The sequence below is a fragment of the Colletotrichum destructivum genome, chromosome 1, assembly GCF_034447905.1.
Source record: "Colletotrichum destructivum chromosome 1, complete sequence".
Taxonomy (NCBI): Eukaryota; Fungi; Ascomycota; class Sordariomycetes; order Glomerellales; family Glomerellaceae; genus Colletotrichum; species Colletotrichum destructivum.
Window position 1 is genome coordinate 6,292,254 of NC_085896.1, and position 19,402 is coordinate 6,311,655.

General features: G+C 52.5%; 10 protein-coding genes across 10 annotated transcripts; 6 read left to right on the forward strand and 4 right to left on the reverse strand.

Annotated features, from left to right (window-relative positions):
• Positions 1–56: 56 nt before the first annotated feature.
• On the reverse strand, positions 57–1,223 carry CDEST_01894 (uncharacterized protein; the record flags this gene model as incomplete). Its single annotated transcript, XM_062918053.1, has 1 exon — positions 57–1,223. One exon carries the CDS (start codon positions 1,221–1,223, stop codon positions 57–59), a length of 1,167 nt encoding a protein of 388 aa, XP_062774104.1.
• An 842-nt stretch (positions 1,224–2,065) lies between these two features.
• On the forward strand, positions 2,066–2,341 carry CDEST_01895 (uncharacterized protein; the record flags this gene model as incomplete). Its single annotated transcript, XM_062918054.1, has 1 exon — positions 2,066–2,341. One exon carries the CDS (start codon positions 2,066–2,068, stop codon positions 2,339–2,341), a length of 276 nt encoding a protein of 91 aa, XP_062774105.1.
• Positions 2,342–2,985: 644 nt separating this feature from the next.
• CDEST_01896 (uncharacterized protein) lies at positions 2,986–3,393 on the reverse strand (the record flags this gene model as incomplete). Its single annotated transcript, XM_062918055.1, has 1 exon — positions 2,986–3,393. The coding sequence occupies one exon, from the start codon at positions 3,391–3,393 to the stop codon at positions 2,986–2,988; it is 408 nt and encodes a 135-aa protein (XP_062774106.1).
• Positions 3,394–7,806: 4,413 nt separating this feature from the next.
• CDEST_01897 (Putative cyanovirin-N) lies at positions 7,807–8,547 on the forward strand (the record flags this gene model as incomplete). Its single annotated transcript, XM_062918056.1, is given in 4 exon segments — positions 7,807–7,956; positions 7,972–8,195; positions 8,318–8,370; positions 8,420–8,547. The coding sequence occupies 4 exon segments, from the start codon at positions 7,807–7,809 to the stop codon at positions 8,545–8,547; spliced, it is 555 nt and encodes a 184-aa protein (XP_062774107.1).
• Positions 8,548–9,533: 986 nt separating this feature from the next.
• On the reverse strand, positions 9,534–11,342 carry CDEST_01898 (Putative major facilitator superfamily, MFS transporter superfamily; the record flags this gene model as incomplete). The annotated part of the gene is made up of 4 exons (XM_062918057.1): positions 9,534–10,250; positions 10,305–10,740; positions 10,805–11,118; positions 11,172–11,342. The coding sequence occupies 4 exons, from the start codon at positions 11,340–11,342 to the stop codon at positions 9,534–9,536; spliced, it is 1,638 nt and encodes a 545-aa protein (XP_062774108.1).
• Positions 11,343–11,970: 628 nt separating this feature from the next.
• Positions 11,971–13,725, forward strand: CDEST_01899 (uncharacterized protein; the record flags this gene model as incomplete). Its single annotated transcript, XM_062918058.1, has 1 exon — positions 11,971–13,725. The coding sequence occupies one exon, from the start codon at positions 11,971–11,973 to the stop codon at positions 13,723–13,725; it is 1,755 nt and encodes a 584-aa protein (XP_062774109.1).
• A 770-nt stretch (positions 13,726–14,495) lies between these two features.
• Positions 14,496–15,246, forward strand: CDEST_01900 (uncharacterized protein; the record flags this gene model as incomplete). Its single annotated transcript, XM_062918059.1, has 2 exons — positions 14,496–14,612; positions 14,659–15,246. The coding sequence occupies 2 exons, from the start codon at positions 14,496–14,498 to the stop codon at positions 15,244–15,246; spliced, it is 705 nt and encodes a 234-aa protein (XP_062774110.1).
• A 346-nt stretch (positions 15,247–15,592) lies between these two features.
• Positions 15,593–16,249, forward strand: CDEST_01901 (uncharacterized protein; the record flags this gene model as incomplete). The annotated part of the gene is made up of 1 exon (XM_062918060.1): positions 15,593–16,249. The coding sequence occupies one exon, from the start codon at positions 15,593–15,595 to the stop codon at positions 16,247–16,249; it is 657 nt and encodes a 218-aa protein (XP_062774111.1).
• Positions 16,250–17,528: 1,279 nt separating this feature from the next.
• Positions 17,529–17,987, forward strand: CDEST_01902 (uncharacterized protein; the record flags this gene model as incomplete). Its single annotated transcript, XM_062918061.1, has 1 exon — positions 17,529–17,987. The coding sequence occupies one exon, from the start codon at positions 17,529–17,531 to the stop codon at positions 17,985–17,987; it is 459 nt and encodes a 152-aa protein (XP_062774112.1).
• Positions 17,988–18,777: 790 nt separating this feature from the next.
• CDEST_01903 (Putative merR-type HTH domain-containing protein) lies at positions 18,778–19,401 on the reverse strand (the record flags this gene model as incomplete). Its single annotated transcript, XM_062918062.1, has 1 exon — positions 18,778–19,401. Exon 1 carries the CDS (start codon positions 19,306–19,308, stop codon positions 18,778–18,780), a length of 531 nt encoding a protein of 176 aa, XP_062774113.1. The 5' UTR covers positions 19,309–19,401.
• Position 19,402: the final 1 nt, after the last annotated feature.

Here is a 19,402-nt window from a genome sequence, read left to right on the forward strand (position 1 = left end):
AGAAATCAAGCTTCATCAAGTACATTCCTGCATTCTTGAGTCGGGGCCGTCTCTCATCACTTGGCCGCTCGTTTCGGACCGCGCCTGGTTGGCGTCGGCCGGAGGTCTTCATCCGGAGTGGGACTACGGTCCCTTCCCATGCTAGGGTCATTTTTCCACTTCTTGTGACGGTCCCATGAGATGATGGCCGCAGCGAAAATTGCCAAATCTGCAGCCGGCATCCACGTTCCCTTTTCAAGAACGACTCGATCGCCAATCTTGTAGTCCTGTTGAGCGGCCTTGGGCTGTGTGCCGTAAATTGAGCGCACTGTGGACCTCGTCTCAAAGGTCTTCTCGACAGTTGTTTCGCCGTTGTCATGTATAGTCACCCATTTTAACTTGATCGAGGTGAAGGGGAACGTCTTGGGTCGCTTTTTGCTTTCGGAGTTACTTTCGGACTTTCTTTTTTCCCAGTACCTTGGATCCATCAGGACGATCGGGTCTTCAGGGGCTTCGGATGTGACCCAAGCGACGCCTTGTATATCCACTTGCATCTTGACGCCGTCCACTCTGATTTTGTCTCCCTTGTCATCTTGAAGAATTTTCCGATTCCGCGTGAGGTTTCTGGGCGAAGCTTTTTCTCCGGCCCTGTGTGACGGGACAAGTTCTAGCTTTTCGGCATTGGCTGGTCCTCGACCTATGACGTCGTAGAATCGGTTAAATCCTGCGCAGAGAAAGCCGTAGTCCTTGGTGTTTTCTTCTGCGTCATGTTCTCCAAGGTGTCCGAACATGTCCTTCCATCTAATTAAGCTGGCCTCATCATCGTTCTCATCGTTTGCGACAAGAAGTGTGGTCCCCCCCGTGCTCTGGGAGACGAAGAGGCCCTCATCTTGCGCTTCTGTCTTGACGTTCCCTCCTACTTCGCCGTCGCTCTCGTCGACAGACATATCGTCTAGGTCCGACTCACCACCATTCGACATGCCAGCCTTTTGCAGGTTTCTGTAGGCTTGCGCGTCGACCTTGTTCTGTTCAACACGCTGCGCCATCTGGGCGATGACCTGCTGGACGTCCTCAGAGTATTTTTGCATGTTTCTTTGCATGTCCTGAGCCACTATCTGTTGTTTTCTGACATACGTCTTCCTGGCCTTTCGTATTGGGGCAGCTGGGGCTTTCGCGACTTCGGGCGTTTGGGCGGCTCCTTTGTCTTGGAGGTCTTGGATCCTCCGGCTTCTGCGTGGTTCCATGTTGTTTGTGAGGTGGCACGACCTACCAAAACTTGGAGGATATGAGAGGGATTGTGTTCCTCTGGCTTAAATACTTTTTCTTTTGCACGAGAGAAAGCTGCTGTCTTCGTGCGGTCTTGAAATGGCTTTTGATCAATGCCAGGAACGGCGGCAGCGGAAATCGATTCCATGAAGGCAGCAGCAGAAACGTGACATGTGTACGCGGCACATTGAAGAAGACCGTAGAGCGTCAACCAGTTACACTCTGTGAGACGAGAAAAGCTCCATCACCATCTATGGAAGAGGAAGACGAGACTGCATTGGAAGGAGCGCACCAAGCGACAGAAATGGCCGAGACATTGCAGGCGAGATGGTGCTGTGTCTGGTGAGACATTTGCGGACTCGCACAAGAGACAGAATGCTGCGTTGCATAGCTCGTGGAGCACCAGTCACGGACTGAAGCCTGTGAAAGATATTGGCCGGCAGTTGACTGCATTGTACAAGCCGATTGTTGCTTCGTTTTCACTTGCTCTAAGTGATCGGAAAGCCACAAGTGACACCGACCACGCAAAGGCGGATGGTTATCAGTACCTATGTGCACCACTTCAGTACGTACAGGACTCCATGCTCGTCTGTTGTCCGTGGTCTCGGGTGAGCGAGACTCTTGCGGAGACCAGTCTGAGCTTTCGACAGCTAAATAGGTGCCACTGTTGACATTGATCTTATATAGATGCGTAGATGGCATCGCTTTGGGCCCTACATACGTGTGGACGCCGCCGTACGATGCAAGACTTGACATCTGCAGTTTTCAGCTCGAAGCTCAACGGTTTACATATCTCTTATGCGGTCGACAGAAACACAACATGTCCGCCGCATCATCAAACCACGAAAGGGTCGCGCAGTATAACGCTGTTCAACAAGCGATGTTAGAGGCACGAAACAAGAGACGAAAAGTTCAAACACCAGAGTTTCAGGCCCAAGTTGCCAAAGCAGAAGGCAATCTGCAGTTGATCAACATGGTTCTGATGAGCTTCTCGGCCGAGCAGAACGCCTGCGTTGATCAGCGAGTGAGCCTCAGCCATCATCAGCATAGGACAGAGGAGGCTTTACGCGCCATAGTGTATGAAATGAGACAGTAGGGATGCGAGCACGAACACCGTGTCTGGTCTGCCTGCCGTTCTCAACGAGACATCCTTCAACCAGCAAACTCGTCCCAGCTTGTGGTGAGTGGTCCCGGCAGCATCACTACGGCGTGAACAAGATCTTTCTATTTCACAATCAACGAGTCTGGCCAAGGAGGGGCATAGCTTCAATGGGATACTATGGATGCCGAAGACAGGCTTTTCAGCCTTGACACGTGGTTCTATCGATTGATACGACCATCTACTACGCGTTGCTGTTCAGTTGGTTCGTTATACCGTATTTAGTAATAAAATTGCTTCTTTACAGGATCTGAAGACATGTTTATCCACATGGTTGTGTAGTTACGCTATTAGTTACCACCACACGCCGGATTGGTGCAGGTTCATCATATTTGGTGTCCCATTTACTCACTTCGTTTATTTAATTTCAAACTACAAATGGATTCACAGATCTTGTAGACTCGCGGGTCCAATTCCCCGTTTTCCATGACACGTTTCACTTCTTCCAAGTTTCACTTCTTCCAAGTTTTTTCCCTCATCCTCTACTGTCTCTTGTGGCTTGATCAGAGTGACTGCCCAAAGAATATGGCCTTCTGACCCATGGGAGAAGCTGAATTGCAGTGGCACTTGATATGTCGACTTCACAAACACCCGTGATCTTTTATTTCCAACGTTTGCACCGACAGCTTCCCTCTCATGTATACAAGAGCCATTGTTGTCAAAACGGAATTACTGAGATGGAACAGCCAGTCAAAGCCGGTGACTTGTGTAACGCCATGCTTGGTGAGGCATCCCGAGATGTTGATGGTCACGTCGCCAATGCGGTGTTCTTTGCTGTTGCGGTCGAACTTCTGATCCGGACTTGTGAGGCATTCGTGTAGTTCGTAATATGAATGATTGTCCGAGAACTCCAAAGACCGCAGAGCCACGTAGCTTGGCGCGTTTCCGTTTTTGAGCAGACCCTCGAGATCCTTACCAAAGACGGCAAATCCGTTTCTTCTTGCTTCGAGGCATGAGAATGGAGAGGATGTAAAGTCCATCACTGCCATTTTCTGTTTCTTCGTCAAATTTCGGGAAGTCGTTCATACAGTATTGTATACAAATAATGATTTGTATTTTGTAGATTTCGCGAGCAACAGCCAGCCGGAATCTTTCTTACTTACATCAGCTTATGCCGCTCGGGCAGCGTATGCATCCAGAAGAAGCTCTCCGCATGGGTGCAGCGAGACGGGTCTTTGACAGCTGCCTTCTATTCAGCCAAGCTTCATTCGCTCGACTTTCTTCGTTTGAGAAAACTTTGGTATGTGGAAAAGTCCGAGGTGACTATGGTATTTTTGACCCGGACATGAGTTTCTGTCATGGCACCGTCACGGTGCTGATGATGGAGTCGAACGTTTAGGCCCTGGTTCCTCGTCGCAGTCTTCAGTAGAATTTTGCAACCGAAATCGGATTCTGGTTATTGACTTTTGGGGAATGGACAACGGCAGCTGTTTGTGGATCTTCTTGCTGACAAGCAATGTTGAAAAACATGGAACCCCTGCTGCATGGCTGACAGTACCTTCTCCCAGAGCAACAATCAGTTCTTAGCACAATTCGACTTGGGCGACTAGAGTGGTGATGAAGCTGTTTCTGGCTTTCACGAAGGGATAGCGTCAGCTTCCAACGAGTAATGCACGCTCGTCTTTGCGTACTATGTCAGCAGCAGCAGCCAGAAATTGCGGCGTCAAAAGATTTGTTGATTCAATTCAAGGGCTAGAACCCGGCTTTGGTTGTGACTGTACTAATTATATCTTGCGTATCGACGCATACACCCGGCTTGGCTCTAGATTCTTTGTCCCTCGCCTTCGATTTACCCGCGGAAATTGGCCAAACGTCGTCCAAAGTCAAAACAGGAATGAAACGGTTCAGATTGGCACCCTTATGCCACCGCGTCACCGTTTCTTCGACCATGATGATGGAATTGGAGCAGTACCAAGTCCCATCACTATAGTGTGATGCCGAAGGCATTTTCGGCGAGGATTTCCAAGATCTTGGACCGTGACCTTGATTCAGGCACATCCACGTGTACTCGTAAAAGGCTTTGGGGTTGTAGTCATAGTAGTAGTCGCCAGGTTTACCCCGCAACGAATGTCCTTCTTCTCTACATCGTTGGAGGTAGTTGAGTGCTTGAGTCGTAATGATAGCGCATCTTAGCCATCGGGCCTGCAGACCAGCTTCCAATTGTGGCCAAGCTGCCATTCTTTGCATCCTGCTGGTATATTCTTGTTCGCTCTCGCTGGGATGACGCTGTCGCTCCTCTTCGTCTTCGTTATCATCTCCACTGGCTTGCCGGTTTGCAAGATGAATACTGTGGTCAGGCCAGTTCCAATCACTAGGAATATCTGCCATGACGGTCTGCATCGCGTTTGCTGTATCTTCTGCTTCTTCGATGTCAAGCAGGACGTCGTCAAGTCTCATGTACGACTTTGGTGGGCGTGTTAGGTGCATTAGCTGCGTAGCCACATCTGCATCCATAGTTGAAATTGATTGAAGTTGGTGATTGAGATGCCCGATCCTGTAGTAAAAGTTGGGTTTTGATCAAGGGGGGAAGAGCAGTGTTATACTTGTGCCGGCTCCGTGGGTGGGAGGTTTTTGGAGAGCCAAAAACCGTCATGTGCGCTTCACACGTCTGCAGTCAGGTGCCCACACTTCAGGCGGCTCGACCTCATACATGCAACACAGGTCAAGGGCTGTGTATCTCGTTTATGCAGTGCAGCCTAAGGCTGATTGATGGGAAACATCACGACTCGTACCCTCGGCTTTGCAAATAAAGCTTGATAGCCCAGACCACTTCAAACGTCGCCAGTTCCGTGCACCCCCACGCTGCATCTGGTACTGCCAAGTGCTAGACAAATAGGAATCAAGATATCTAGTAATAATCAGGGTAATGCGGTGTGGGTCCAACTATGGCACGACTCACAGCATAGGCCGTGGGATGACCACGCTTCTGTTCTCTCCTGATGCTGCAAACGCTGCATAACAACACAGTCAGAAGAAACAGTATGCCTGCGAGTCCTCCAATGATGCCAACTTCGACTGGTGTCATTGCGAAGAAGGTGCTTTGAAGTGTGGCAAAGAAGAGTTGACAGACGCTGGCCATAGTGTTCTTATACATTGACACAAAATCCAGGTTTGGCTTCCCGCCCTCCCGCACATAGACGCGCTTCGGCTTAGCTCAATATTCAGCAGAGAAAAAGCCGGATTCGACTTTATGGTGGCTCATGTATCTTCCTTGCTTTAGGATTTATTCCGCGTACGCGGACGGCGCATGGCAGGTCTGCTGTGGCTGAAAAGTGTGCTAATTTGGACCCCTTGAGTCGTTGTTGTTGTTGTTGTTGTATTTAACGCCATGGCGGCAAGGGTGGAACCCTTGTCGCAGACCTCCCGAGGGGTATGTGGCGTGGAGAGCCGTGGGCTAGGACTATGTACTTCATACATCGCCCTTCCTTTCGTCCTCCAAATCCTGCCTGATGGCTACTATGCCTTCTATCTGTCCCTGGTTCCCGCTGGTTCCCCAGATTCATTGCTTCCCGTCTATTCCCTATGAGGGTTCAGTAGGCTGTCTAGATCCCGTGCCGAAGCCCGTTCCCTAGTAGCGTGGGCAGATCTTCCGGAAGAAGTTTGTCACGCGGAGGAAGGCCTCAAAGCCTTTTGGGTCAGTCATTAGTCCCTTGAAGTATCGTTCAAGAGACCCCATAGGTCCTATGGGGTCGAGCGGACCAGTTGGGTAGAGGGTGGGCCACTGCTGCCTCCTCGCCAGGGTCGCTGGGCAGTAGACCAGATGATCTACCTCCTTTGCCTCCCCGCAGGAGCAGGTTAGCAAGGCTTCGGTGTGGTTAAAGCGTCGGTGATAGTGTTCAAAGTCCCCGTGACCCGACCGGGCCGCTAAGAGGTGGTGAAGGGTGCTCCGTGGTAGGGCGAGTTCGGGAGGGCAGGAGAAGTGTAGCCTCAGTCCAAGCTGGGTGTACCGTTCGGTCGCCTCTTTACCCCACCACTGTCTGTACTGGTTTCGCAATCGCTCTCTGCCAAGCCGTTTGATCCCGGAGAGCGTAGCTAGTTGGCCTAGAGGGACCGGCAGCGCTGTGCCCTCCTTGGCTAGCCGGTCCGCCTCTTCGTTGCCCTTAATCCCCTGGTGCCCTGGCCCCGAACAACCCACTCCTTCCGGGAAGCCACTCGGCCGGCCGTGGCTGTGCCTTAACGACCCCGTTAGCCTTTTGCTCCACATGGAGACCTTCCCACAGGAGTGTCTCGGCCCCGGGCAAAGCCGAGACGGTGCCGCCCCGTATCCGGTACGGGCCATACGGTCGCGTCGTCCGAGTTTGCACCTTAAGCCGGCCGCAACTGCACTCCAGTCTCTGAGCCGACCGACATGCGCCTCCGTCCTCTCGAGCCACCGTGTCGTCTCCGCAGGTCTCAAGTGCAGGGGCTACTACGCCGGCGATACCACGTCGTATCGGAGGGACGTGGCATCTCGGTACACCGGACACACCGGCGATACCACGCCCGAGGGCGGCCCAGGTACGAGCTGGGAACGTAACTCCCCCGCTGCCTTCTGGTCACGACCACGGTGCTACGGCCCACCGGAGACCCCGGGTGCAACCCCAAGTCCAGCTTCCCGTTACCGCGACTCGTCTCCGACTCGCAGCCGACCATGTCTTGCAGATCAGAGGCGCAGAGTAACCGCCACGCCGGCACGGCTACTCGCACTCTGTCCACTAACCCAACCCATGTCTGCCGTATGATGTTCGATCGCGGTGCGCTGTGTCCTCGGGATCGGTCCGGCCGCTTTTCCTGTGCCCGAAGCTTAACAAGTCTGCTGACACCATGTCAACCCGTCGGTCTTAACAACTTCCATTACGCTCGACCAGAGCACGTAGGCTTGTCCCAAGCCCTCGCCGGGAGACGCGCCGATGCTTCAGATGCTCGACCCGTCCGCCTCCCGAGCCCAGAGCCGGATGGGCCGGAGGGTGTCCTGTCTCTTCATTGACTGACGTCAATGAAGAGTCGGATGGTTTTCTTACGCCAGTATCCCCCATGTAGCTTGTTGGCTTCGGAAATGGCGTGGGTGGTGCGGTGGTCGTTGATCGCGTAGTCCGTTTGTAGGTTCGAGAGTGCCGATGAAAACTTTTCACAGCACCGTCCAGCCGCGGTTCTCGACCGCGCGCGACGCACCGCGCCACACCCACCACTCCTACTGACACCGGACACCACGAGAAGGTCTGCCACATCGTCCTACTGCTTTTTCAAGCAGCATCCAGTGTGCTCACTGGAGGCGGACCCCTTGAGTCGTCATGCGAGAGGTCAGTGCTGTACCAAAATACCCATCAAAGTACATGCACAATACATGCTCTGCACCCGTAAGGGTGGTCAGAGTCAAAAAGGGACCACGGACGGGCAACGCTGTGATGTAGCACGTATCCGCCATGATCATCGTCACAGTCAATATCGGCTGGTGTTCAACGTATAAAGACGTTGCCGTCTCTGACGTGGATGTGTCTGTCTTCGTCAAAAAGTCAATCATTGTGCGTGAGATGGCCTTTTCAATTACCAAAGCTCTGAGCCGCTTGGCTATTGTATGCAGCCTCTAGGGACACACAAGAGGAGAATTGACTGTAGCCCAGCTTATAGGAAGAGGGGCCTCCCTCCAACCACGCGGTTTTCTATCTTCTTGCGTTGACTGGGGTACCCTCAGGAACGAAAAGAACAAGATGGCCGCGTACTGCAGGACCACAACAGGCACCTGGCGCTGGTCTGTCCTCGATCTGAACCATTGCCTGGTCAATGATGACGGTAATTTAATGGCACAAGACCAGTGAGTACATCCCCGACAGCCTGTGGCAAAACACCAATCACTTCTAGGGGATACTTTTCTCGGTCGGCAGGCTTTTGTTCGTCCGACAACTCGACAACATCGTGGGCCAACTACAAGTGCAGTACGGAGGCTGAAGCCGGCGGCGGACATACTGCTGATCACGGCATAGACCTGAGTAGGATGCACGATCTACCGTGTAGTCGCAAACAACTGACGTTTCTCAGACGACGTGGTCGGGAACGATAGTGGTGTTTTGTTCTGTGGCCGCCAAGGCTTTCACGGAAACGTGGTCAACACAGAGCAAGTCAGCTGGTGGGGTTTTGACATTGTGATTCGTGAGCTTTCCACTTGAGAGGTGTTGATGTGCTTCGAGCGCCAATAGTCAAGCTTCAGGAGAAAAGCATTGGAAAAAACAAATGCAAGAAATGAGAGAAAGGGGGGACAGCAATAGCCACGAGCGAGTGAGAAGCTCGTCTCGATCTACTTATTGTCTCTGGTGCCCCGCGTTGACGAGCTGCGTTTCATGGCGTAGCGGCATCTTTCTTATGATCATAGCAGCTAAGATGGTAGGCCGACAGCGGAATGGCCCGCCGCATACTTGATCCGTTTGTGACCTTCTGCGATGTCTATTTACAATTACACGTCCTGTTGTGGCTTGCGATTGGGGGATGTTGTTGGCGCGCGCCCTGAGTCTCTGGGCATGTATCACAGTAATCCAATCATGAAATCAAGTGCGGCGGGGACGACACTGCGGAACTGAAGACCTAACACTTGTTTGCCAACGCGACCCTTGATGATTGGCTTGCGGTCCGTTGCGGTTGGAATTGTGTCGTTCTATTGGTCAAGTTGGCCCGTCATACAATGTGGATGTCTGCACGGCTGACTCAGCTCGGCGGAAGCCAATCGCATACGTCAACATTTCCAAATGCGTACACCTTGCCATGGGGTATGGGGACAGTGTGAAAGGATGCCCCGTCCCTGCGCATGAATCACCTCAAAGTCATCGGACTATGCTCCCACTTATTTTGATGGGGCGCTTCCTGATTGCGACGGCCACCAGTAGAACGCATGGGAGGTAGCACCGTCAATAGCACAGTTCTGCGATGCCGGAAACCCACAATGGCGCCGGACAGGCATGCTACTTGAAACCTTTGTGTGCAGGTTTTCCAACAACCGTGCATTGTTCTTCACATGACTGCCATTCTCATTTCCTCTTCAGATCGTACGGGGATGCTTGGTATCTAAGAATTGTTTTTGATACATAGAATCTTAGCTTCAGCTTCACAATAATCTTTTGGTACTGCAGGTGTGGGCATAAACACCGGATTGGAAGCACGTTCAATCCTGGGCTTGCTGGACTCCTCCATGCCCCGTCTCCTCAAGGTGTGTCCCACGTTCGGAATAAAGACCTTTGTTCATTGATACGCCTCTGATCAAGAGGCTCATCAAAAGCGCCGCTCCTGACATGCCAACGTACAGGCCGTAGACGCCTCGCAAGCCGTAGACGTACGCATCCAAGATCTTGGGCCGCAGCTCGGGATCGTTGGAAGCGCTCAAAATGGCCGCGACAGCGTCGGCACCTCCGTGTACGCCGGCGGCCGACAACCCGTTTTTCTCCAGCTTGAGCAGCATGACGTTCTGAAAGGTGGAGCCGCCAACGCCGACCCCGAGTGCCATGCCAAACTGTCTGAGAAAGGCATACATCGCGGCGGCGATGCCCTCGTCGCCTTCGTTGCAGATGGCATGCGAGGCCATGTTTTGCGCGTTCAGAATGGCGCCGTGGCCGAGACCAAGCAGAACGAGCGTCGGCGCCCATACCTTCGATGGCGTGTCGGCATCCCAGAGCAGCATCAGACCGGACGCAACACTGGCCAGAGTCCAGCCGACCCAGATCGGATACCGGTAGTTGTTCGTTCTTGTCACGAGCCGGCCGGTGATGATGGACGCCGGCACCAGCGTAAACATCACCGGGAAGAGTGCGATGCCGGTCTGGACCGGCGTGAAGCTCCTGACATCCATGAAATAAAGAGGCACGTAGTACAGCTGCCCGTACATCTGTGATCATCGTTAGCACTCTATCTCGCGCACGTGACGCCATGTCAACCGTACCACAAGCCCCTGGATCGTGCCGCAAGCATACGTTGCGATAGAGCTGGCATTTTGGAAAAGTCGCCGACGCAGGAACGGATATGTTGCGAAGTGCGACTCGTAGATCATCGTCCAGACCATGCCAACCGCACCGAGAAACAGAGGCAGGAGACTGCCGACGCTCCTCCAACTGTAGCGCAAGCCGCCCCAAGAGACAGCCACCAACAACAACGTTGCCGAGCCGACGAACAGGGCGTTACCGAGCCAGTCAACCTTCTTCAGTTTCTCACTTATTGCAGCAGCTGGGGGTTCGATGTTGACTAGCCAGGGCACAAGAACCAAGCCGGCGGCGCAGAACGGAAACATGATGTAAAATATCCAACGCCAAGATGTTTTCTGGGCAATGACGCCGCCCAGTATAGGGCCGATACAGTTGCCCAACGCCCACGCCCCCAGACTGTGGATGACCTGCGTGTTAGCGGACCGAAGCGAAAAAAGAGAGTTCGCCAGGAGCTGCTCACACTAGACCATACCACTTGGGCCGAAGTCGCAGGGGAACGATATCGGTGAAAATGACCAAGCACAAGACGATGATACCAGCACCGCCGACGCCCTGGAAAGATCGCCCAACCAGCATCAAGCCGATCGAGTTGGACACGCAGCAGAATATGGTACCGAGAGCGAAGGAAGCGACGGAAACGGTCAAGCACGGCCGTCGGCCAAACACATGGCTAAGGTCTGCGATGAAAGGCATCATCACGGCGTTGGCCAGCAGGTAAGCCGTGCCGATCCAGAAGCCGTCGTATGTGCTGAGACCGAGGTCCTCGATGATAACCTGCGACTGTAAGCTTGGTATGTGATGGGAGCGGCCCTGGAGACACAACGGACATGCAGCGAGGTAACAATGACACAGGCGTCGAGAGCAACCATGAGCGATAGCAAAGCCAGTGTCGCCATGATGGAGAGCTGGCGTCCCGAAGGCTTCCATTCGACTATCGAGTCTCTGCCGAGGCCACCATCTTCTGGGGCATCAAAGTGAATAGTCTGCTGGCGATGCATGTTGAGAGGTGGATTCAAAAGTAGAAAGTAAAGCAAGATTTCCCACGATGTGTACTGCAAAGAGGCACTGCACTAGCTCTAGGTCTGAGCTTGGAGGACGATACCGTCTTTATATAGCTGGGATTCATGTCAAGGCACTCGCTTAGAAACCCACCTTCATTCGGCCTTATGGGCATTTTAGGCAAACAGGCACCAAATTCATCTACTGCCCCTGGACGTGAACATGAAATCATTTGAGTCCGGCCATTGGCTCCTCCAGTCGACGGTCGACGGCCGACAGTCGACTTATGCTGTCCTGTTGTCCCGTTCTCGGGGCGGATGACTGCCAGAACTTCTGTTGGAGATCCGCCCTTTGACACCGTTCCGCTGTTGCCCTGTTTCTTTTCTTGAACTGTCGTTTGTCGCCGTCACTATTGACAGGAGACAAAAGCTGCGGTTCACGTTGTGTCCCTACGCCAAAAGCCAATTTCAGCTATGATGCAGTCGTCGCGTTCGAGGATCCTCGAATGTTCTCCGAGCAAGCCTTGGGAATCCCAGCTTGTACACAGTCCTAACGCCTGAATATAAAACTCGTCAACACTTCTGAGAGGTTGGTTGAACTGAGGTCTCACCGCGCATTCAATTCAAGATGGACGAGTACGAAGTTTTCCGTCGTCTTGCTACACACCCTTTCTGCTCTGCAACGATGGAGATGCTGCAATGCGCTTTGCGGCTCATTCGAAGTCGCTACCCGCTGGCGTTCTGCCACGACGCAGAACGGACAGCCGTAGAGTTCCCACCAAGGGAAAGTTTCTCCCAGCAGGAAAACATGCCATTCCATATTACCGACGAATGGATCAACTACATGCAGACTGTGGGATGTTCTATCAATACCGCAAAACTAGGAGTCACTCCATCGTTGTGGCGTCTTGCCCAAGATGATCACGTAGATGCCGATGTAATCACCGATTATCTCCGGCTACTGCGGTCATCTTACCCCTCTTTCCGCTTTCAAGATCCCATCCATATTACGTCCAGCACCATCGAAAACCTACCAGGGCTTTGGGGAACGCCAGACGTCACAACGCTCGTTCCATGCAGCTACAACAGGACATGGTTTGCCGCCATTGCCTACACAGATTGTGTGCAGTTGTACGGCCTAGACGTTGAAAATGGCTCAAAAATAGAGCAGCAGCTCCAAGTCTTGTTTCCTCGTCGTTTGATTCGTTTCTCCCAGCCTCTCCTTGGGGCGCGTCTCGAAGATTCGGGGGTGCTGATGCTTTTGAGTATGCGATTTCTGGCCGACGGAGGGGTGCCGGTGCAGCTTGTCGACCCCATATTTCTCCGGAACGCGAGAGCACGACTGTTCATGGAAATGTTGATGGAAAGCCTGAACGTGAAGGATTCTGATGTTGTCACCCGCATTCAGGAAGCACAAGCAGAAAATTCTGTCTTCTTCGACGATGCTTTCATATGCGAAGGCAACGATCTCTCACCGGCACGCTCGGGCTTCACAGCTGACATGGAAGACGGCGGCGATTTTACGTTCGATGCCTCTCCTGGGCCAGCAAGCCGGTCTTCTCTATCGGCCGAGGAACGCCCCTTGTCCAGAGAACGGACTTGTGAAGCGGGGACAATTGCGTCGGCACAAGCCCCGCACAATCCATCGTCGTCCTCGCATCCAACCGGCCCCCCCAATGAAAAGCTCACGTCGCTGCGCAGCGGTCGGGTCCTCGACATGACGATGCCGATGATGCCGATGATGCCGCCAGAAATGTCCCAGCAGTGCAGGACCATTCTTGACATATTGAGCGAGGCCGTGGCTTTTTACCGAAGTGTTCGCATGTCAGAAAGCTCTGAACTGTCAGTGATATGGTCTGCCATCAAGAACGGCTTCAAGAGCGAGTTCTACCGCCGTTACAGTGGCGTGCTGTTTTACCGGCAGATGGCCCGTCTCGGTAGTGACAAAGACGTCGCCAAAAAAATCAAGATCAGCATTTCCAAGCCCGAAATAAAAGAAATGAGGTCTCTCCAGTCACGGTTTGAAATCTGGCACGATATCTGCCAGCTGCGCCACGAGTGGGGGTCCGCTCAGTATGTGCTTCTTTGTGTTCTGCCAGAAAAGCCACATTTAGAGCGTATGAGAAAAAAAGAGCGGCAAGATCAGCTCCAGCAGGTCCGCGAGCGGCTCGATAATACGCACAACGAGCTCTCGAGCTACGCAGAAGCTGCGAAAGCGCTATGCACAGCTTTGGTTCAAGGCAGTCTCCCAAGATACCGACTGATGATTGAAAACTATCATCTGAAGGCAGACCAAGAGTTAACACAGCCCGAATTTGCTGCTTACGCAGGCCTCCATCCGCGGCCAGCCATTCCAATCTCAAGGTTGGTGGGCTCTGGCTAGAGTACACGAGCTAGCCGTCTGCGAGCTGGGATGGATCGGTTACAAGTTGGGCCGAACAGTGTAATTACAATACAAAGCAGTCACCTCAGACGGTCGTTGATGACGCATAGCGTAGAGTACTATTTGGATTAGAAGAGCTATCATAATGATCACCTTATTGTCATGGTGCAGTCGATGCAACCTCGTGAAAGTTCATTGGTGGGGTATCACTCACAGTTCTTCATCATCTCGGCCGTTCGTGCGTCGTACAGCGAAGAAAAAGACGGCGCTTGCATTCTGGCCGTTCCCAATCCATTTTCCTCTCTTGTTCCAGGAACTTCATCGACACAGCCATTCATGGCTACTCTAGCTGGCGTGGTACGCAGAAGTCAAAGAGCAGTAACTGCCGGAAGCTGACGTTACTTCGTTGGTGGGAGTTACAAAAAGTCCGCACCGTTTGTTTGCTAGGTTGGCTTTATGTTCAAAGCCGTTTACTGCTTTCCGAAAGTGATAGCGTCAACCTTGTAGCAGGGGGCCCCGTCCTTCACAGCACCTCCTGTCAGCCAAAAAGATCCATAAACAGCGGTGACGGTGACGAATGCATGCATTTCGGTGTTGTGTACTTTTCAATGTACCCGGTGCTGTCAGAAGTAGCTCTAGTCTGTCTACCTGTGCGCGGTGAGGGAGACAATGGGCCATACGCGTCACGCTATTTATGCGCTCGCTTCTTAGAGGTCTCCGGTTCGTTTCTCTAGATCGCCCAAGCAAGTCTACTGGCCTTCTTTGTCACAATGATTTCCAGAGTAGCCACAGCCCTCCACGTCATCTTGGCGGTAGCGATACTTGCAGTCACCGTCAGGGTCCTGCAAGATGAAGCGAACGAGAAAAAGGGCATATTGCAGATTTTGGTGCGTTACCCGTCGACATGAGAAGCCGTGACTAACAGTGTTTAAGCTGCATGAACAAGCTCGACGCTTCGTCCAGGTTCCCGATGTGGTTGGGTCTATTGCTACGGCGGTAAAGAGTGCGGCGTCCAGCGTGGTCACCGCCGCAGTCGCGTCAGGAGAGTCTTTGGTGGCCGCGAGTCTGCCGTCAAGCGTGTCCGTGGGAACAAAGTACGCATGTGTGGATTCTCGGTGCGCCGCCATCCCTGGCTCTGCCCTGCGTCTGGTCCAAGACCTTGCCCCGTTCCTCCCTTCGCCCCGGGAAATCGAAAAGTTGCAAGGACTGGTGGACAAATGTCCGAACTTGGAGACCGTTCTGTCCGCCGGGCTCGCGTTGGTGTTAGTTTCGGCTATACTCTTGCTTGCCGGCCTCAAGTTTAGGCTGCTCAGCTTTGTCTCGTTCGGGTTGAACGTCGTTGCTGTCGTGCTCTTCGCGGTAGTGACGGGTTTTGTGGTTTCGCTGCATACAACGTCTCAAGCTGTCGCAGACTTGCTCGGCGTCGAATCAAGCAAGGGGGATGTTTTTGGAGCATCGATTGGTGATTTGGTGGCGAGTTTGGTTATGTGTGCGTTGGCCCTCGTCCAGATCTTCCTCTAGAAAGGGAATCGGCGGGTTGAAAGCAATCCAATGGGTGAAGTGCGGCTTTCTTTTCTCATATTCTCAGTCAATTACGACGGCAGCAGCAGCCAACTGGTAGACTAGATGCACACCTATCCTTGTAGTCGGTCCAAAGGTGTGTGGCGGGGTCGGCTACTTGCTTGCAGTCATATGCCGCAGCAATCACGTCTCAAGAGGAAATGCACATGCGGAAGGCTGCTTTCCATACAATTGGACATCGCTTTCCGATTACACTCCAAGCCTATAATGGCTGTCGAGAAGACACATCAGGCGAGTGGCGCATTTAACCTGCTTGTCGGACAAGGATCGTGTCGCGGAGGGTGCCATGGGTACGCCACCGAGCAAAGTATTTCATCAGTCCGCCCTCCCGCCCTTTTTGAACGTCATCGTACTACACCTCCCTACTCTCCATGTAAGGCGTTTGACAACGCATCCTGCCAGAATGGAAATTCATGGCGTCGTGTCTCTCAACATCACGATCATATTCACTTCAGGAGGGGGTGGGCTGAGCGGCAAGAACTTCGATCACCTGAAAAATTTCGTGTGCCGCAACACGGAAATTCGCCCATCAGAGATCGAGAACGACGCTCCCGTGGTGGTCAGTCAGCAAGCTCTAGAGAAGACGTTGACTCGCCTCGGCATCTCGGCTGAACGGGTGCGCTCTGCAAGTCATTCGAGAGGCAAGCTTGCGACTCTCGTAGACTGTCAAGCTGCGAGCTCAGCCGAGCAACACGGCAGCACCAAAAGAGGTACCATCGAGACGTCAAAGTGGAGGAACACAGCGAATGAACTGCAGCCAGTCATCGATCGCATTGGTTCAAGCATCCAGAGGCTCAACCATCAATGGCAGATCTTGGACGACGCACAAAAGCGACTGGAAAAATTGTTCATCGTAACCTCAGATGAGGTAGATTGGGACGATCCAGTCAGAAGGATTCAATCGGAGCTGGATCTCTTTGAATGTGAAGAGACGGATCCATGACTCTCGAGTAACTTTCATTGACGACAGCAGGGTCTTTATTACTTGGGTCCTTGTAAAAGCATCAACCACTAGTTATCGGGACCATTCTCGGTGTTTTACATATCTAGGTCTAGGTCAAGGTTACTACAATAGAAATCGTACTTGGAATGTCACTGGTCGTCTGAGCCCGTCCTTGCATGGACAACCTGTGCTTCCTCACTGCTGTGCTATAACTATCCGTGTCATTACCATGTGTCGAGCAACGAAGCTGCTCGACATCCGACATGACCCCACACAGATGCCACCCTTTTTCCTGATGAAAGACGCACTACTTGCAGCGGTCCTGCTCGCAGGAGTCCAGAGGCGAAAACAATGGAGTCTTTCCTTCGCACATGGTAGAAGATACGTGATGATCCCTCGTTTCGGGTTTGACTGGCGGTTCGCAAGCTTTTGCATGGCTCGGGGATTCTGTCTGGGCAGGCAGGCGTGGGTCTGCTCGAGCGCATCGGTGGGCATTTTCCAGCGCTCGTCGAAGAAGACTGTTTACTCGCTCTGTGGATCTGCCGCCGACTGAGTCACCAACGATCGATGGCATTGTTTAAGGAGATATGATGGTCAATTGATGGTTGTGTAGTCTTTCTGGAATGCGGCTTGGGCCTTCTTCAAACTCGTCACTGAGGTGGGAATAGAGCGAGCGAGTACCAAATATTTTTGGCGGCGCTCTGAACAGCACGTCATGATCTGAACGCAAAATGCAAGGAGCAGGGAGAAGCCACTACCTTTGCTAGAGCCAGAGCTGACTCCCAATCACAGGCACGGCGGTTGAACAGCGCTTCATTTTGCTCACGTCGTTAGTTCTCACAAGAGTCGAAATCGCGACGGAACAAGTCTCTTCCGTAGGCGAATCCATATTGGAGCCTGGCCTTGCGAGCTGAGAGCATGACCCCTGCCGGTTCAAAATATAGCTCTATGTGGACGCCTTCCCAGAAGTTGATTTCGGATTTTTCGACAGCGTGGACACATACTGTACATCCATAACACTAGACAAAGCATTTGAAGTGGCCCAGACTCTGCTTTGTTTGAGATGGTTCCTCTTCCCTCGCACGTATGACTACGGTGCGGGGTTCGCAGAACCAAGCGAGACTTACCATTTACGCCAGAACTACACTTTTGGGCGCTTTTCTGTAACAAAACCGGTCTCGGTTTTCTCATTGACGACACAAAGATGCTTATACACTCGCGACAGGCCGACGTAGTGTACCGTTGAAACACTACCAAACCTATCGAAGACGGCACAGCTATGGCCCCAACCACAAGCAACACCAGTGACGACTGGCTTCAGATTCAGAATCTCATCTTTACAACCGATGACTTCCTCAAGAAGGTCTCCAGCAAGGATCTCTTTCTTTTCATGATTGGCATCGACCTTGAAAACATTCTGGCAGGAGAGAACCCAAAAGACGTTCACTTGCTCCTTGGACTTGGTCACAACAAACGACAGATAACGGATCTATTTCCCAACGAATTTCTACACGGCGAGCTGAAAAAGGCGCTGAACAGCTCATTGACATATGGCGACACGCTGGATTCGATGAAATCTGTGTTCAAGATTCCTACAGCCAATACGACTATCCATCTTCATTTTGACGGCCTTCTCCGTCCGGGCTCTGGCGAAGGAGAGATAAGCGTTTCCCCCCATGTTTTCGTCGAAGCAGAGAATGGCATCCCACGGTCTATGTTTCTGTCTACGCATGATTGACGATGCCCGCGCGAGACCTAGATTTCAGCCATGCATCCCCAAGAACCACTTCGAAAAGTGGAAAAACTATCAGTGCATTTTTTGCGGAACTTCCAGACGATCTCTGCCCCGACAACATCAGCAGCTGGATTTACAGGAAATAGATCACGTATCGGGAAGGCTTTTTGTGAAGCGGACAGGATCCAGAGAAGAGCGACCTACGAAGTCGTTTCTTTCACGTACAAAAAAGGACGCAATGGGTTTCGCCAAACTTTCTACTGACTGTTTTTCGTACTGCTGTTGTGGAGCTGTGGCTCATGTGGTCTCCCAGACCACGCTGGCAGCTACGAACTACCCATGGACCAGCCACTGAACAGAGCCAGAATCCGACAGAGCCAGAAATGAGCATAGATAGAAATGGGACAAATTCAGATGCACACGGCCGGAAGTGGCTAACCAGTAAGCTGCCAGAGACCCAGCCAGTCCCACAGCTGTTTGGCGCCTGCTTCTCTCGCCTAGCCCTTGTTCCGTAGACACTCTGTTGGCCAATGTAAGTCGGCCGTGTTGGAGAACCCCGGTCTCATAACCATGAATCAAGTGAGCCCCGATGTGGCATAGCCTGTGGCGGCAATGGACTGCCAGCTGCCCACGAGCGCTGCACGTATGAAAGGCACGAATGAAAGATGATTAAATTACTTGTTTAGCAACTGACCATCTCTTATCTGAAACCATGGTACGATATCTAACGGTCGTATGAGAAATCGTTATCGGGAACGTGCTCGCAGGTTGACCAAGTACACATTCAAGTGCATCAATCCGCCGGCTGATAATCAAGCTCCCGCAGCCAGACATTGGTCTGAAGATATTCGCGGATGGCTTGTCCTTTGCGGTACTCGTCGTACAGAGGGTGGTTTTCTTCAATCAGGAAACCTCCCGCAAGGTCGCAAAGTGCGTCCCGTATTTCGTTTGCGGCGGATACTACGGCGCTGGTGAGAAAGGATTCGCCACCGCAGAAACAGCTCTTACCAAGAATCAACATGTCTCCCGTCTTTCCAACTGCTTCTTGTACTGTGCGATCGAAGATGCGTGATGCCTCACTCCACAGGCCTGCCGCGAGATCGGGACTGCCCACGTAGAGTCGCGCTCTCGTCCCGAAATCCCTCACACGAGCCGGTTTACCATGTGACCGACCAGTGCCGCCGTAAAGATGCTTGGTCACCAGCCGTTCGACATCAGACGCGCTCAGGATGTGCGTCGAAGCGCATTTGGTTATCAGCTCGTCGCTGTTGCAACCCGGGATCAGCATCTTGAGATCTTCGACAGACATTCCTTGTTCCCGCATGTCATAGTAAATGGAAATCTCGAGAATCTGTTTTCAGCTCGGTCAATAAGGTCGGCCAACGCTCAGGAGGGGACTCATATGTGTGTACGTAGCC